We start from the raw sequence: 18,659 nt of genomic DNA, 5'->3' as shown, positions 1-18,659 counted from the left end.
TGTATAGGGATGAAAGTGTTCTATAAGGACCGTCGCTCTCATATGTGCTTAAGCAAAGGCTGGGCGATACTTCAATATTACATATATCATCTTTAACACATTCACTGCCAGCCTTTTTTTTTTTTACTGTAGGTAGGTTCTGCCAGAGGTTTTTTTTGAGGATTCTGGCTCATTTTACAAGAGCCGAGGATTATTTTCTGCTTGGACTTTGTGAACACAAAGTTCACAAAAGTACTAATAGAATGTGTGCTTTCTCTGTCTAAAAGAGTTAGTTTGTAGAGTTAGTAGTTATGTAGATATTAGCCGTTGAGTACAGCATGGTTTCAGCGTCTGAGAGTGAAAGCTGAGATAATCGCAGTTTTGTGAAATTCAATCAAACAGGCAGAACAGTCACTTTAACCATTTATTTTTGGCATCAGTGAGAGATCAGACATCTAAACAATATAGTTCTGAACGCCCTCTCCTTCAAACTCCTCCCTCCGTGGGCGTGTCTGGTGGCTTTCAGCCTGCGTTTGTCACAAGCGAGTGTTCTGCTGCTGCTGCTGCTGCTGCGAGTTTGAGCAGCCTCCCTCCCTGGCAGCGAGTGTGGATGGGGCTCACTTGTTTCTTGGGTTTGAGAGCTTTGATGAAGCTTTGTGCGATTCTAGGCTTTATGCTGCGTGTTTCAAAGTGTGTTTTCCACCCAGTCTATTTTTGGAATCCCCCACCGCCAGCTCCCAGCGCGATAATGCGCGAAAGTGAAAGCGTTTTCGCCAATCCATTTTACAGTAGAGAATAGGGATGCAGCGGTTTCCGGTTTGAAGGTATACCGCGGTTTGAAAAAGCCACGGTATCAAAACCACTAAATTTTGCCGTCATACCTTCTCCACGGTATCAGCTGTTTCCCTGAGAGAAAGTGCCCAGGTCCCTTGCAGAGACAGAGTGCAGTTACGCGGCCCCTCCCCCCTGCTGCATGTGTGTGTAGAGCAATCAGTAGCTGGCAGACCGCAGCTGCGTCATCATCGTCAAGGAGTCATCATTGTTGTGAGTGGCGTGCCGCGTGACAATGGCTGCCAGAGAGGTGAAGAACCCCCCGAACTTTTTCCCCAGTCAAAAAAGGACAAAATCGGTAGCGTGGGACTATTTTGGTTATCAGAAAAACGGATGGCCAGGGCTTACAGGAGGAAGGACAGCCAACATGGAAGACATGCAGGCGAAGAGTGGCTGCACTAGGAGGCAATAGCCTACCTCAAACATGATAGCCCACCTCAAACATGATAGCCCCATCAACACCAGCCGTCCTCATTTGCAAAATTCAAGGTACTTAACGTTGTCTTGCTTCATCATACATCACATCGGACATAACGCTAAACCATTTCCACCGGCAGGTTTGAGGAGTAGCTATAAACATTAACGTAAGATAAACACTCATGACTCATCATAGGCTATCGTTAACATGGCTAATTAGCATCAGCTGACTAACGTTAACGTAACGTTACTTCTTGACTGAGTGATCACGTCTTGTGTAGGCCAGGCTGGCCAGCGCCTCGTTATCAAAAACATATTGCACTAAAGAGAAGTAACGTTCAATAATGTAGAAACTGACTCCTCCAACCTGCCAGTGAATTGAGGCACAAACAGTGTGTGTGTGTGTGTGTGTGTGTGAGAGAGAGAGAGGGGGAAAAGACAAGCGCTCAGCACAGGGGCAGAGGCTGATGTGTGAGACAGAGGGAGAGGGGTGTGTGTGAGTGGGCCGTTTGCGCCATCAACGTGAAACAATCATTTGTGTCCAGTGCAGTCAGTGTCCATCCCATTTTTACAAAAGATAAGCATCTATTTGATATTATGTGTTTTAGTTTTACATAAAATTAGATTAAATAAATCATCATTTATGATAAGTAAGAATAGTACTGTTATATATCCAAGCACACACACATTCGCAACAGTTAACTGTCATTACAGATGTAGGTTACATTAACATGTATTTTTTCTTTTTTTAGGCTAGCAGTAGTACTGGCACCAGCGGAGGGGTATCCACATCAACAGCTGCAGAGACCAGCCAACAATTGAACATGCATTTGCCTATGCACCCAAATCCAAACATGCCAAATAATTAAATGATGCTGTGGCATACTTCATTGCCAAAGATATTTTTGTCATCATGGTCCCCATTCAACTATCATTTTGTTCATGGTAAAAAATTGTATGTTTTTTTTGTGCCATATTTGACAAGAATATGGTATTCTATGGTAAAGGTCCGCAATACCGTGATACCGTGAAACCGTGGTAATTTTCTCCAAGGTTATCATACCGTCAAAAAATCATACCGCTGCATCTCTAGTAGAGAATGGTTTCCTCGCGCGTTACCCTACAGTTTTGGCTCTGCTTTTCCTAGTGTGGAGAGCACTGTCGCCACTTAGTGGGTCCGTGGAATGGGCTGTACACGTTCGCTGACTCCAATATTTTTATAGGAGACGTGGGGAGCGTTGATCCACGTCCCACCGTCAAAAAAAAAAAAAAAAAATTTAAGCCGAGATAACTCGTCATTGGCAGTGAACGTGTTAAATGGGCTCGTATTAGGATATTGTGAGAACTAATTCCGTGGTTGTCTAAATGTATTATACCAGGCAATCGTTATTCACATGTATGTGCGAGGCATGATGCAATATGCTGTAATTCTCTCCATGCAGAATTTGGATAGGTCTATCTCACAATAACACCATCACATCCTATACCTGTTATAAACATCTGTGATTTGATGCAATTGGGGTTCTTTTGTTGACTGGGAAATAGAAACGTGTTTGCAACGGGGAAACAGGGACATTTGATTGGCAATAATATTGCAGATCATCAGGCCTTGCAAAGAGCATCCTGCAAGGCACTGTACAAGGAGGCAGGAAATGGAGACAAAAGAAAAGATGGGAGGAGAACATCCAAGAGTGGACTCAATTAAAACTCTGTGAAACAGTGAGAGCTGCCGAGGACAGAGAGAGATGGAGAGAGCTTGTCGACAACGACCCTCCTCCGGGTTTTGGGATAGGAGAAGGTGAATATTGCAAGTTATGTCCAGGTTCTCTGAATTAATTTGCCATTAACCCCTCTTTGTGATGTGATCAAAGTTTCTCAGTGAATTATAGTTGATTGCCTCACTGGATTATCTGCCGTCACCCAATTGGCGTCCACCCGCTGTGCCGACCACCCGCAGTGCCGACCACCCGCAGTGCCGACAGCCCGCAATGCCAACATTAGGTTTAGGCGTGGGGGGTGGGAGAGGTTAGGTTTAGTGTTAGGGTCTGGGGGAGGTTAGGTTTAGGCGTGGGGGGTGGGAGAGGTTAGATTGAGGGTTAGGGTCTGGGGGAGGTTAGGTTTAGGCATGGGGGGTGGGAGAGGTTAGGTTGAGGCGTGGGGGCTGGGAGAGGCAGCCGGTCCCCCGACACGCTGCACACCGCCTCGCTCGGCTGGTTCTGCTTGTGGGCTATCGGCATTGCGGACTGTCGGCACTGCGGTCTGTCGGCACCACCCAATTTTAGCAGCATAATTGATGTCCTGGCGTTTGGCACCTCCGTGCGTTAATGATCTATCCAAAAGGAATTCCCCTTCACAGAATACTGGTGCACCAAGTGCAACGGGGTATTTCTGTGCTAAGAGCTGGTTAAGAGCTGCTATTAGGTGCTCTTAAAACTGCGTGCACGCAAAGAATTTGCGGCATTCTGACGACAGCAGAAAGCAAGCATTTTGTGGAGACACGCCTGGTTTGGCATGCATGGGGCACACCTACCCCATGTGCGCCAAATTATAACGGGCATAGAGGTAATAGTGCGGCAGGGATAATACAAATGTATTAGAGAGAGGTCTCCTCCCTCTCTCTCCTGCGGGCTTCAAATTAATTCAGTCAGCCGACTGCTGTGTACCGGTTGGGATTCACTCAGTCATACACTCTTCTTGTGTAGCCCATGATGACATCACTGATGACTTCATTCACTGATGACATCATCAGTGCTGTCATAACCCCTTCCCGGCTGAGGCTATATAAGTGATGGCAGGTTGGGTACTCTGTCAAAGGTAGACAATGGCAAAGCAGGACCTACCAGCATACAGTAAGCTGAACAAGATGATCATTTTAATGCTCCTCTTCAGTCCGCTTGTCAAAGTGACTGAAGCACAGAATGGAGCAGGAGACGGAACAGGACCAGTAGGACAAGTAGACGAAACAGCAGGAGACCAAGCACTACCACCAGCACCAGCACCTGTTTCATCCTCTCCAAAAAAGACAACACCAGCAGGATCAGCAGCACCAGCACCTGTTTCATCCTCTCCAAAAAAGACAACACCAGCAGGATCAACAGCAGCACCAACTGTTTCATCCTCTCCAAAAAAGACAACACCAGCAGGATCAACAGCAGCACCACCTGTTTCATCCTCTCCAAATCAGACAAAACAAGCAGCAGCAACACAACCACCAGCAGCACCTGTTTCATCCTCTCCAAATGAGACAAGTAGCTTTCTGGTTCTGGTTGCTTGTCTGGCCATGCTTGCAGCGGTCCTGTACATCTGAGGGCCCTAAGCAGCTAAGTTTGGGGATCCAAACTTATCGTACTTGGCGGCAAGTATTCATAGAACCAGTCAGAATGCCATTATAACGGTATGCAATTGATCTCAATCAACATGATGAGCAGCGATGGGAACCATACTCAAGAGACCTATGCCATCCTGTGTGAGAGGTCCAATTGTCCCATGCTTCTTCCAGCAGCTGCACAAGCCCTAGGTCTACTGGGGACACAGGTCTGAAGAAGACCTAGCATTGAGGACCATCCTGCAGGATGTCCTTACGCATCTCCATGGCAGATGAACCTAAGATCAGCTTCTGCATCAGTGGGTATGGCATCAACAGCGTTTGGATGCGTTGCCACGCATCCAAACGCATCCAAACGCATGTTTCCATTAAAAACATGCAGAAGATCAGATCGTCATCCGACCAGTGACGACAACATCCGAAGTTGGTCCCCGGGCGCTGTACGAGAAAGCGACCACTGCTCCTGGCCTGCCCCTCGGAGGAAAGGACAAGCCAGGATGGGTTAAATGCAGAGGACAAATTTCACCGGCCACCGTCAGCATGAGTGTGTTTGTGGCCGCATGCATGTGTTGATGTGTAACCGTGTGACAATAAAGACGGGCTTGTCCGTCTGAAATCGTGTTTTTGCATCTCAGGCTGGACAGACTGGAGAAGTGGGATGACTGCCGATCCAGCCATCCCACTAACGCCGATGTTGACATCACAAATACTTGCCTATGTGCGTGGCAACGCATCCAAACGCTGTTGATGCCATACCCACTGATGATGTCATACGTAATATGATAGGCCGGTGGTGGAGGGTTTCGATGTCATAAATCGTTATCGCCCATGATGTCACCGTTTAGTCACTGATGTTGCAATGCCTATACATTATGTGACATGTGATATATGACATCACTGACAATGTCTAATTGTCTATGACATCATCAGTGTCCGTCAACAATCACTTACGCACGGAGCAATTGAGATGTCATCAGTGATGTCACTCGAGCGATGTAATTGGTGATGAAGTCATCGGCTTTGAAGGCGTCGAAGTCAAGCCGTTATTGGACTCCGCAGCAGAGCCAGTCTGCCCTATACGCTCACTATGCAGCTAGCCTAAGGCCTCCAAATTGCGCGAAATAACTTGCATTGATCAGAAGTGACACCTAATCCATTGCAACACCAGCGCACAGCAAACCTGCCATTTTGCCCTGGAGGGAGACACCTCTGATTGGCTGTCATGCTTCTGTGCTGTTGTCCCGTTGGCCAAAGCGGCGCTGGTAAAAAGCAAAATGTTGTCAACTCTTCTTGTCTTCAACACTCTTTGGGCTGCCGTTACCCACCCGCCTCCCCAAATGTGTTTAGCGTGCCTCAATGTAGATACAGTACAAGTCAAGTTTGTTGACTGCACTGCTGAAAGATGAAGCGGATTGATCAATGAAACAAAAGAAAAAACATGAAAGTGAACTGAGACACCAGCAGTCAGGTAGGAGAAACATGTTCACTCTGGATTGATGATGGATGGATGGATGGATGGATGGATGGATGGATGGACACAGACAGAAGATATTCTCAGAGAGGAAATGATATTCACAGTTGGTGGTGGTACACACAAAAAAGAAAGACGCAATACAAAATAACAGGAACACAAACAACAAATGCACGAAATCCCCCCAACCAGGACTGGTTGGCCCCGGACCTCACCAAATTCCCTGAACTCAAACAACAGCAACGGAGAAGAGGGAGGCGAGGAGGATTAAACGCCCGCCTAAGGAGACGCGCAAACAGACCACCTTTGCCGAGCGTTCTTCTGGCTAACGTGCAGTCTCTAGAAAACAAAATGTGCCAACTAAGAGCACGAGCACAATTTCAAAAGGACATAGCGAGCTGCAACGTTATATGTGTCTGACTGAAACCTGGCTCTCACCTGAGACAGCAGACCACGCCATCACAATACCTGGATTCAGCCTGCACAGGGGAGACTGAGATGCAAAATGTTCCGGTAAGACGAGAGGAGGCGGTGTTTGTTTGATGATTAATAAGAACTGGACTCTGGAGTACCAACAACACTAATATCGGGACGTATTGCTCAGCAGACCTGGAGTATGTCATGCTTCAGTCAGTGCGTACCTCACTACAGTCCAAGGGAATTTACCACAGTCACCCTCACAACTGTGTATATCCCACCACAAGCACACACAAATAACGCTCTCAGAGAATTGGACCACGCGATCAGCGCACAGAAGGCAAGACAGCCAGAAACGGCGCTGATAGTGGCAGGGGACTTTTAACGGAGCAAACCTGAAAAAAAGAATGCCCACCCTCCACCAGAACATACATTTCAACACACGGGGAAAAAACACATTGGATCAGTGCTACACAAACATCCGTAGCTGCTACAAAGCAACACCCCGCCCCCCATTTGGCAAATCGGACCACGCCTCTATCTGGCTTGTCCCAAGACACAAACAAAAGCTCAAACGACACCCCCCAGCCTACCGAACCGCCCAACGCTGGTCAGACCAATCAGATGACATCCTAGTCTCTTAAAACAGACTGTATCATCTACATCCCGCGAATGCAGCTATATACAGTCTGTACGTTACACCCCCAGAACGTGCACAAGGAAGTTGGGAAAAAAACCTTCAGACTGGAAGGAAGTTCTACGGAATCCGACCAATCACGACACGCGAATGCGGCATATTGGATTCCGATTGGACTAATGAGCGGAAGACCCGCCTTTCTGCCGGCATATTGGATTCTGATTGGACTAATGAGCGGAAGACCCGCCTTTCAACTTCCCATTCCGGTTGGTGCATGATTCTCCCTCACGAAGTACAGACGGTATGGCGGAAGCATTTGAAAATTGAGGGAGCCAACACGTCTGTTCTAAGAGACTAATGACATCCTGAGAGACTGTTTCGACCAAGTGATATGGGGGAAATTCAACACAGGATGCCTGGAAGAATATGCTGAAACGGTGTCATGTTTCATAAAAAAATGCACCGAGGATATAGTCCCAACAAAAACAGTTAAAACAATGCCAAACCAGAAACCCTGGATCAACTGTGATGTCCGGGCTGCACTTCACGCCCGGACCACCGCCTTCAAGTCCGGGATGCCAGAACAATACAAGCAGACGAGATACGCCCTCCGAGCCACAATCAAAAAAACGCGGAGAGAATACCGCAGGCAGCTGGAGGCGAAACTGGACTCCAACAACCCCAGACACCTGTGGAGAGGACTCCACGCTGCCACAGACTTCAAAGGGGAAAAACAACAGCAAAACCCAGACGCGTCACCCACCCTGCCGGACGAACTCAACGCGTTCTACGCCAGGTTTGACCCCTCTGCCAGAGCGCCCACCCCCCAACCCACCACATCTCCCACCCACCTCGCTCCTCCCCCTCCCCGCCACCTCTCCCCCCCACCACCCCCCTCCCCCTCTCCGCCACCCCCCCCTCCTCTCCCCCCACTCTCCTCCCCCTCTCCACCACCTCTCGAATGTTTTTGTTCAGATGGCTGGAGGATTCAACTTGTCTTCTCGTTTTGTTAATGTGTTTTTTTCTGCTTGTAGATGTAAAAATAAACGCTTTATCATGAAAAAAATCAAGCATTTGTTGTGGTAATGGTTTAATGGGGCACAGACAGTCAAAATGCGCATTTTAATCTTCTCGGTTAACCGACAGTTGTCGGCTAATGAGGGTCGGTTGTCGGTCAAGAAAAATTATGCTTTTCGACATCCCTAATAGTAACTAGGCGGACGCAAGAGGAGAGATTTGCAGTAGGCTACTTTGCCCCCTCTCTACACAACCGACATGTTTCAAGTATGCATACTGCATTGTTTGAAGCTACAGACTGCACAACATAAACATTCAAAATTCAGCCGCAGAGTCAACGTGTAAGACTGGAGACGCTGTCTTGTCTGGTTTCCATAACGACAATGGGGAAAGTGCAATTAACATTAGTTCTTTATTATTTCTCTCAGCGGAAGAGCGATCGTAAAAGGCAGTGTGGATTACATACTGCCTCTTCAGCAGGCACGATAGCAGTCCGCCCCGCGCAAGTGCCAATTTGCGTTCCAGGTGTTATGCCGAGTTTTGCACCCCCGCCGCCAAACGCATCCCCACCGCACGGGAGCATATTGTAATGATTTAGGGGCGCAGGCGCAAATTGGAGCCGTGCCAAGTCATTTGTGCACGGCGCAAATGGGATTTAGGCAGTCCTAACCTTACTCCACCCCCTCTGCCGATCTGCGGAGAGTTGTAGACTAGCTATGTATGCTTCCTCCGATACATGTGTAGGGATGGGAATCGTTTCATACGTTTCCGATACTGGTGCTGAAAATGATACTTTTATTGATCGATTGCTTGATATACTTTATTGATCCCGAAGGGGAAATTCATAATATCACCAGCGCGCAGAACATGCAGTTTACAACAGTGACAAACAGGAAATAGAATACACACAAAAAAAACCCAGAGGGGACAGCCACCAACTGTACAGTATAAAAACATCAAGATCACGTACGCAATTAGTTTTCAGAGTCACACAAGCCTGAGCGCACTCCAGCACTTTCTACAATAAGCGTTTTGTAGAATAAGCAACTCACAACTGTCATGTTGAAATCCCTTATGGCAGTGGGGATGAAGGACCTCCTAAAATGCTCAGTACTGCAACTTGGCAGTAAAAAACAACCGCTAAAAGTACTCCTCAGGCTTTTAACCCATTGATACCTGATGCAGCATTTGCGTGTATATCCCTCATAGTCATTTGTGTGTGTATCCCTTTAAGACCGCGAACCACGTTAACGCGGTCTTAAAGGGATACACACACAAATGCTGCATCAGGTATAAATGGGTTAAAAGACCCATGCAGAGGGTGACCTCGTGTAATGGAAAATTATCGATCAAGTCAATCAATCAATAAGCACTTGATCGATAATTTTCCATTACACTCGTATCTCAGTATCATGTGTAATGTTGCAGCAACATTACACATGATACTGAGATACGGTCTCGTTTTACAGTTAAGGAACTGCTTTCCGGCCGAAATACCGTATTTTTTGCAAATAAAGCAAAAAAATAATTGCAAAAAAAAAAAAAAAAAATGCAATTTTTTGCAAATCGATAATCGAACATTGTGAATCGATTTTAATTGTCACGTGACTAATCGCGATGCATCGATTATACGATTAATCGGCACACCCCTAATGTTGCTCTATACGGGTGTTCCCAAACGTTTTTGGCTTGTGACCTCACTTTGATGTCACAAAACTCTAGGGACCCCAGACATTCAAATTCCGGTACATCGGTAATATCATCAGTGACATCATCAGTGATGTCACATGTATCAGTATAGCTGAATTTCTTTCTCAGATTTCTGAGAATTCTGACGTTAATCTCAGAATTCTGACTTTTTTCTCAAAATTATATAATAATCAGGCGACCCCATTTAAATTCCAGGTAACCCCACTTGGGGTCGGAGTGCAGTGTCCTGTTTTTATTCAATTTGGACACGTTCAATATGAATACATCTGGGTTGAATTTTGCCCTGCCTGACTCAACATTAAACGAGCGCTCCCCTGAAACCACAGCTCTGCAGCTGGGTGGGGATAGAAGCAGCTTTGTGTGGTAACATGCCTGGTGATGCGAGGTTAATTAGATAAAATAATAAACCATTAAAAATAGGATTAAGAGGTAAGAGAAATAAGACCAAAGTAAGAGCAGTAAAAAAACAAAAACAAATGTTTACTACGGAGAACTAACTGTAGGCAGAGCTGCTATCGTTCAGGGTCATCTGCTATTAACTTAGTGCTACCAAACAATGTTCCAAAAGCGTACCAAAATAATGTTAGTATACACATTTACGATTGTATTAAAAATTAAAATTCCACCTGTCTTTCTATCAGCGTCATTATGGTTTGCGTTGACATAGCGTTGCAGCCGTCAGTCACAGTAACGTTACATTTGCGCTACTAGGAAGTTAGTGTAAATTAGCCGTTATCTCGATTGTCATGAGGGTTGCTCTGAGGAGCTGGCAAAGTTAAAACTAGTGTTACGTTAACGTTAGGGCTGTGGCGATTCACTTATCTCCCGATTCGATACTATCACGATTCTTGGGTGCCGATTCGATTTATATTGCGATTCTTAACACATTCACTGCCAGCCGTTTTTTTTTTACTGTAGGTAGGTTCTGCCAGAGGGTTTTTTTGAGGATTCTGGCTCATCTTTCAAGACCCGAGGATTCTTTTCTGCTAAGATTTTGTGAACACACAATATCTCAAAAGAACTAATAGAATGTGTGCTTTCTCTGTCTAAAAGAGTTAGTTTGTAGAGTTAGTAGTTATGTAAGCATTAGCAGTTGAATACAGCATGGTTTCAGCGTCAGAAAAATTATTCTGAGATAAACGTCTTTTTGTGAAATTCGATAGAACAGTCACTTTAACCATTCATTTTTGGCATCAGTAAGACGTCAGACATCTAAACAATAGTTTTGAACAGTAATTTCCTCCATAACAGCAGGAAACCCCCCTCTGCTTCCAACTCCTCCCTCCGTGTGTGTCTTCTTGGCTGCAGCGGGCATGTCACAAGCTCGTTGCTGCTGCTGTAACCTCGCGTCACCAGTCTCATTGCTTTGCTGCTGCTGTGCCTGTCTGCGCGGCCGCTCTTTGAGGAAGTCTGGATGGACTCGCTCGCTTCTTGGAGTTTTGGTTGAGAGCTTTGATGAAGCTTTTGCGATTCTGGTCATATTTATGCTGCGTGTTTCAAAGTGTGTTCCACCCGTAATCTATTATGCAAATTTGCAATCCCGCACAGCCAGCAATCAGCGCGAAAACGAAAGCGTTTTCGCCAATCCATTTTCATGAGAATGGCTTCGTCACACTGCTTTTTGCTTGCCTTCCTCTAGTCAGGAAAGCACTGTCGCCACTTAGTGGGTCGGTGGAATGGGTTGTACACGTTGTACACGTCCAATACTTATATAAGAGATGTAAAAGGGTTAGATGCACATCCCACCGTCAAAAAAACAAAATTGGCAGTGAACGGTTGGATTTTGTTTGACGTAAAAACACGTCATTGGCAGTGAACGTGTTAAGTATTGCGATTCTACGATTATTGCGATTCGATATTACGATTTATTGCGATTTTTGTTTATTTTTTTCTTTTCTTTTTTCAGTTTGTTTGCTTTTTTACACTAGATTAGAACATGGGAAAAGTTGAATCATACACTAGAGACTGTATATTATATATCATGAGTAGGGCTGGGCGATATAGTTAAAAACAGGGGCGGACTGGGATCATAATTCAGGCCGGGCATTGGATACCAAGCAGGCCAGGCCGATATGGGCCGACGCGCGTGAAATTTGGGCCGTTTGAAGCCCAATTTGGGCCGTTTGAAGCCAGATTTGGGCCGTTTGAAGTCCAATTTTACAATGAGATGCACCCACGTTAACCCTGAAGTGTAATTATTACTTCAGACTAACTATTAAAGTAATAAAACCACTAGTAAACCAGTAGGCGGCGCCTGGCCTGCTGTTCAGTGAGTTTTTTTTTTTTTTTGCGATTATCGATTCTGGAATAAAAGATCGATTCAAGAAATCGTGACATTAAAAATCGCTATACTTAGGGGAATCGATTTTTTCCCCCACCCCTACCAGGCATACATGAAGTGAAGTAATCAAGTGGAATGTCTGACAAAATGACATGCTCTGCCATGATTTAGGGAATGTCATTTGAACATAGATTTGCTTTAATATCACACTTGATATTACTTGGGATGGGAGGAAATTCAGTATTGCGCTACAAAAATGGGATGATGCGTATCTCGGGGCGCCTGTTCGGTGCGGAAGGGAACTGTTGGGAATAGCGTGATCCTCCCCCGTGCTATACGTCCTACCGGTGAAGCTCCCCGCTGTCAAGTGAAAAGAAGAGGCTGGCAACTGCGCATGTGTCGGAGGAAGCATGGTGCTCGTCTCGGTTCTCCCCAGATCAGCAGAGGCTGGAGCAGCGACCGGGGCAGCAGGGGGGGGATTGGACAAGTACAATAGAGAGCCGCAGGAATGAGTCCGGTAAACATAGATGCTGACACTTCCGGGTTCTTCACCGTTTCTGCCTATGGGATTTTTGAATGGGTTTATTCAAACGCGAACCAGTGTTCAGCAGGATAATCTTCACACATTATCGAACGTGGGCACTGCACTCCGTCGAGTTTCAAGTCGATCCGACCAACGGTTCTCGAGATACGCGAAGGACAGAGAGACAGAGAGAGAGAGACAGACAGACGCTATCGTCATTATAGTATAGATAGATAGATAGATGTGTATCACACACATACACACACTGTATATACTGTATATATACTGTGTGTGTATATATATACTGTATATATATACACACACACTGTATATATATTTAAGCAATATCACACGAGAGGGAGTGCTGTTGTTGGCTAATATCGGCACTGCTGTGATTCGGTCGTAGGCACGAGGCCGCAGTTCTATTAAACAAAGCTGATTAAAAAAAATGACAAAAAGCTGAGAAAATATATGATTTCTGTATTCATTCCTCCGCCAACAAAAATAGTCCCCTCAGCTTTCTGCTTTGCTGAAAATGTAGCCTAATCAGCCTAATTAACTGCAGGCTGTCTACTTTACTATTGTCTACTCTACAGCTGTGAAGTGTTTTGTTGATTAGAGCAGCTGTGAAGTGGAGTGATCTACACACAGTGAAGCGCCAGTGTGTTATCATGAAATAACGGCACTCGTAGGATCCCTCTTGTCCAATCAAATTGCCCGGCCGGAACTACCTGTTGTATATATATACAGTATGTATATATATATATATATATATATATATATATATATATATATATATATACATACATACATACATACATACATACATACATATACATATATATGTATGTATGTAAAATGTCTTCCATATCGCCCAGCCCTAATAGAAAATGTACAGTAGCCATTTGAATAAAGGAAGGCCCACTGTCTCTCTGTGCTGTGGTGTTTAGCGGCTTGCATTAATTCATTGATGAGCCTGGTTTAAAGTAACCGTGCTCAGGCCGGATAGTGAAAGGCGTCCGAGCTTGAAGCTTGAAACACATCAGTGGGAGTTCTTCCTCCAGCTCTCCTCTTACTGCCCCATCACATAATATGATCCAGCATGTTTTTGTCCCTCCTGATGACATGTGATACCACATAGAGCAGGCCAGGGCTATTCAATTACAAATTCAATTGGTCCAGATTTGAAAACTGGGACATGGAAATGGGCCCGACATTTTCAGCAGCCTATTAAAAAGAACTATCAATCTATCTCTCTACCAGCACACACAAATAATCTATCTCTGTACCAGTACACTCGCACGTACACACACACGCACACTAGGGGTGCACCGATCGATCGCCAAGCAATCTGTATCGGCCGATTTTGACCTCAAATATGCGATCGGCGATCGGCCATTTTTTTTATATTATTATTATTTTATTTTTTTATACAAAAAAGCACCATCACTAATCAGGCTTTCCAACGATATAAAATACAATGCCAATTGGTATTATTAAAGGGGAGAGATAATCGACCTACAATAAAGTTTCCAAACTTTCTTTGAGGAGTTTATATATCAGTGATCGGTAATCGGTGATCGGTGGATGATCGGTTGGGCAGATATTTCCCATAGGCGATCGGCAATCGTGATCGGTGGCAAAAAACGTGATCGGTGCACCCCTAACGCACACACATGCACACACACACACACGCGCACACACACACACACACACACACACACACACACACACACACACACACCCACCTTTGTCAGAAACGTAAGCAACTTTGGAGCTATGTTACGCCCACCTACCAGCTAGCTAGCATAACATGTGGCTGATACCTTCGCATTTGTTTGGATGTCTATTTTGATCAAATAGCAGAACCTGTGCTTTAGGGCCGCCATGCAATTTGTGCGCTGTGGAAAGAGTCAATATCGCGGGTGGCAGCTCTACCTCGGCTCTAGCTTAACAGTGGAGCTCAGGAGAGCTCATCAAACACGGACGACACGTGCCGTAATTACCCAGGTCTGGACCTCGGTGACCCAGCTGGCTCTGGTGCAGGTTGCTTCTGGACCTCGGTGACCCAGCTGGCTCTGGTGCAGGTTGCTTCTGGACCTCGGTGACCCAGCTGGCTCTGGTGCAGGTTGCTTCTGGACCTCGGTGACCCAGCTGGCTCTGGTGCAGGTTGCTTCTGGGCCGGATGTGGCCCGCGGGCTGCCAATTGGATAGGCCCAGCCTTTGAAAGAATGCCGAGTCACCCAACAGCTGTTACGCAGTCATTCTCCGTCGACTGTAGAGACATAGAAACCTGTTTGATTGCAATTGTCATTCCGGCATTCCCTGACATTACACCTCCCAGATGATTCTGCGGGGAGTATACAGATACTAATATCTCTCCAAGCCCTTTCCTATGTCTTCTGTTTGTATGAATGAATCAGTGAATACTTTATTTTGAACATGTTAAAAACAAAAAGTCACAAACAAATACAAAACAAATCAAACAAATATCATATATATGTTTGCTTTCCCATACATAAAATAACATAAAATAATTCAGCCCCAAGGGCAACACTCAATGTACAATGTGTCCAAAAAGGAGTAGGAAGAAGTAAACACTTATCTAGTCTTCATCATTTGTCAAACTTAAGTTAATAATATCTCAACTTGGTCTAGACACCAAGTTTTACACCATAGATAAATTAATGAAACAAAACAAAAAAAGCATTACACATAACTCTGTCACCAATTGTATATCCGTTACTGTCCTGCTTCGTCCCTGTACCCTTTGAAAATCTGTTGTTTATACCCTTTTTTAATGGTTTATGCTTGGACATTGCTTGAGATCCACATTCATACTGTTCCATAGCTTCACACTATATATTGTGATACAGAAGCACTTTAATCTTGACCGTGAGCCTTGTGTTTTGAAATGTGTCTCCCCCCTCTCTGTCAGAGAACATTTTTTGAATGTTTCCTGGCAGCTGCTTATTTCTAGCCTTATACATAATTTGTGCAGTCTTAAACTCTATTATATCCACAAATTTCAAAATGTTTGAATTTAAAAAATAGTATATTAGTGTGATCTCTATATCCAGCATTATTAATTATCCTTATAGCTCTTTTCTGTAGTAGTATTATTGAATGCAGTGAACCTTTATATGTATTTCCCCAAACCTCCTTGTATGTCTTCATTCATACGGTATCTCTCTCCTTTTTGCTTTCTTTTCCCGCAGCCAACAAGCCCCAAGTTTGGCAAAGCAGACTCGTATGAGAAGCTGGAGAAGCTGGGAGAAGGTTCCTATGCCACAGTTTACAAAGGCAAAAGCAAGTGAGTCGTGTCTGTAGAGTTCATAAGAGCCACTCATAAATGCATGGAATATTGCTTTTAATTATAAAGCACTACTGTAACTGAATCATATCCTGTAGGTTAATGGAATCGCAATAACAGTTACAGGGTTGCACTTTAATGTATATTTTCCCCTCATATCTCTCAAATAGAACGGCTGCACATCCCAAGCATGAAATGTAATTTGCTTGATTAAATTACTATGTAATGGGTTTGTTTAATGCTTTAGTGAAGTTATGTTGCAGTGTTTTTGTGCTTTATCCTATAGCCACTTTCCCAGGCTTTGCTAATTAAAATCTCCAAAGTTCACACGCTGTAAAAGCATAGCAATTATTATACAGTCTCTGTTCTTCTCCGTTATTATTTTATTTTGTGTTTCTCATCCTATTCATAGCTTTCAAGGGGCGTTACGTGCTGCTGGGAACGCCCACCTGGCGGTCAAAAAAAAAACTTGTTCATTCCGTTGCCCGCCGAGTCGACTTTCTCACGCTGTGTTTGTTCAGCCAAAATGCCGGATAGCCTACCTGTTGTGCTATCGGTTGCACTAAACCGACGAGGAGACACGCCTGGCTTGTGTGGCCTGGCTTACAGAATCCCGTCAGAGAAAGAAAGGAGGAGGTTGTGGATTTGTGCGACGTGGTTCAGTCGCTGGGGAGGGCAAAAAAAATTGCTTTTTTTTCTACCATCAAAGTACACACGTCTTTGCTCTTTGCGGCCAACATTTCATCAAAGGTAAGCTCAAGTAACGTTACAATAATGATTAATACCCCGTTAACGTTACTTGAGCTTACCTTTGATGAAATGTTGGCCGCAAAGAGCAAAGACGTGTGTACTTTGATGGTAGAAAAAAAGCATTTTTTTTTGCCCTCCCCAGCGACTGAACCACGTCGCACAAATCCACAACCTTCTCCTTTCTTTCTCCGACGGGATTCTGTAAAAGCACAAGTCTCCTCGTCGGTTTAGTGCAACCGATAGCACAACAGGTAGGCTATCCGGCACTTTGGCTGAACAAACAGCGTGAGAAACTAGTCGACTCGGCGGGCAACGGAATGAACAAGTTTTTTTTTTTGACCGCCAGGTGGGCGTTCCCGGCAGCACGTAACGCCCCTTGAAAGCTATGAATAGAGAGGCAAAGTGATCGTACTTCTTCCTGCTTCAGCACTGTACCAGAGATTTTCATCCGCCATTTATTTTCCCATAGACATTTCGTAAAATGCATATAAAAATAGTTTTACTGGTTCAAACCAAGCGTTCAGCTAACGCTATAATAGGGAGATACCATAGAACATTTCACTCGGACCGAAACTAAAAAAAACCTACTGTAGAAAAAACATTTTCTTCAAACCCGCATTTTTTTAGGTTTTGGCCCAAGTGAAATGTTATGCGATCTCTCCTGTTCCTAAATATATCTGTACTGTTTGGTTTGAACCAGTAAAACTATTTTTATAAGCATTTTACGAAATGCCGATGGGAAAATAAATGGCGGATGCAAATCTCTGGTACAGTGCTGAAGCAGGAAGTGACGTTCCACTTTGGCTCTCAATACACTTGATCGGTGAGCTTCGCGCTCCATCTTCACCAGTTTTAATTGATTCTGTTTGCATGTTGTGAAGCCTCCAGATTCTAATACTTGGTTTGCTGCAGGGTGAACGGGAAGCTGGTGGCTCTGAAGGTGATCCGCCTGCAGGAGGAGGAGGGAACTCCCTTCACAGCCATAAGGGAAGGTAAACCCCCGTTTTATGCTTCGTCTCTCGATACTTTTGAAACTCTCTTGACAGACTTTTTTTTTAAGATAGAAAAATGGGGACCCATATTTTACCATTGTGTATCACTGGCGACTGGCGATCCTTGGTCTACTAGACCCATGGTTCCCAAACTGGGGTATGCGTACCCCTAGGGGTACATTGAGGTACTACAGGGGGTACTTGAGAGAAAGGGTAAAATGGAGAAAATATAATAAATCGTGAAAATAAAAGAAACGTTAAAATAAATCTGCTCAGGAGGCACTAATTGCAACTTTTTCACTCGATTTCTTATTTTGTAATGTTATATTCTTCAAAAGGTGAGTTATCATTCATATATGCTATAGTTTTCTCTTGCAGTTTTCTGAAGCAAAATGTTGTAGTCAGGTAAAGGGGGTACTTTGATTCAGAAATCAGGGAAAGGGGGTACTGAAGCCAGAAATGTTTGGGACGCACTGTACTAGACCAAGGGTACAAGTGACAACTTACTTTTTCTTTTTATATTTTATTTTCAATGTTAACAATATATATGAACAACAATTAACCAGCTCAGACACAGTAACGGAAAAAAAACCCATACATACATCAACAGTTATCATAATGTGGTGCTACCATCCATATAAGGTGCTTATATACTCGTAAAGCTGCGTTCACGCCGACCTATTAAAGTTTTTCGCTGGCATCGAGTTTACATACAAAGTCAATGCAAACGAGCGATTGAGCGTATATTCGCCCGGGAGAAAAATCGCTGGGCGTCCGAGCGACAGAGACAGAGCGATAGGGAGAAAATACGCTCGTTGCCTGAGATGAAATATCCCAACTCGAGCGAAATTACGCTGGCATCAGTCGCTCGCTGTTCAACGCTGATTGGCTGCCGTGTGAGAGTGAGTCAAGGATCACTCTGGCTTGGAACAAACCGCTGGTTTATTGTGTGGCAACAAACCACATTGACAGGCTGATTGACAGGCTGACAGCTGA

At 44.7% G+C, this 18,659-nt stretch overlaps 1 protein-coding gene across 1 annotated transcript in view; it reads left to right on the top strand.

Annotated features, from left to right (window-relative positions):
- Window positions 1-18,659, top strand: part of cdk14 (cyclin dependent kinase 14) — a gene marked incomplete at both ends in the record, with an annotated part of 130,183 nt that overhangs the window by 12,379 nt on the left and 99,145 nt on the right. Inside the window, 2 exons of the mRNA XM_083661173.1 lie at window positions 15,827-15,921; window positions 17,584-17,663. Of these exons, the coding sequence (XP_083517299.1) occupies window positions 15,827-15,921; window positions 17,584-17,663 (175 nt within the window). The remainder of the gene's footprint in view (window positions 1-15,826; window positions 15,922-17,583; window positions 17,664-18,659) is intronic.

The sequence above is a fragment of the Poromitra crassiceps genome, assembly GCF_964638095.1.
Source record: "Poromitra crassiceps genome assembly, chromosome: 26".
NCBI classification, from domain to species: Eukaryota; Metazoa; Chordata; class Actinopteri; order Beryciformes; family Melamphaidae; genus Poromitra; species Poromitra crassiceps.
The sequence above is the reverse complement of the archived record's forward strand: the minus strand, read 5'-3'. Positions and strand labels throughout refer to the sequence as shown.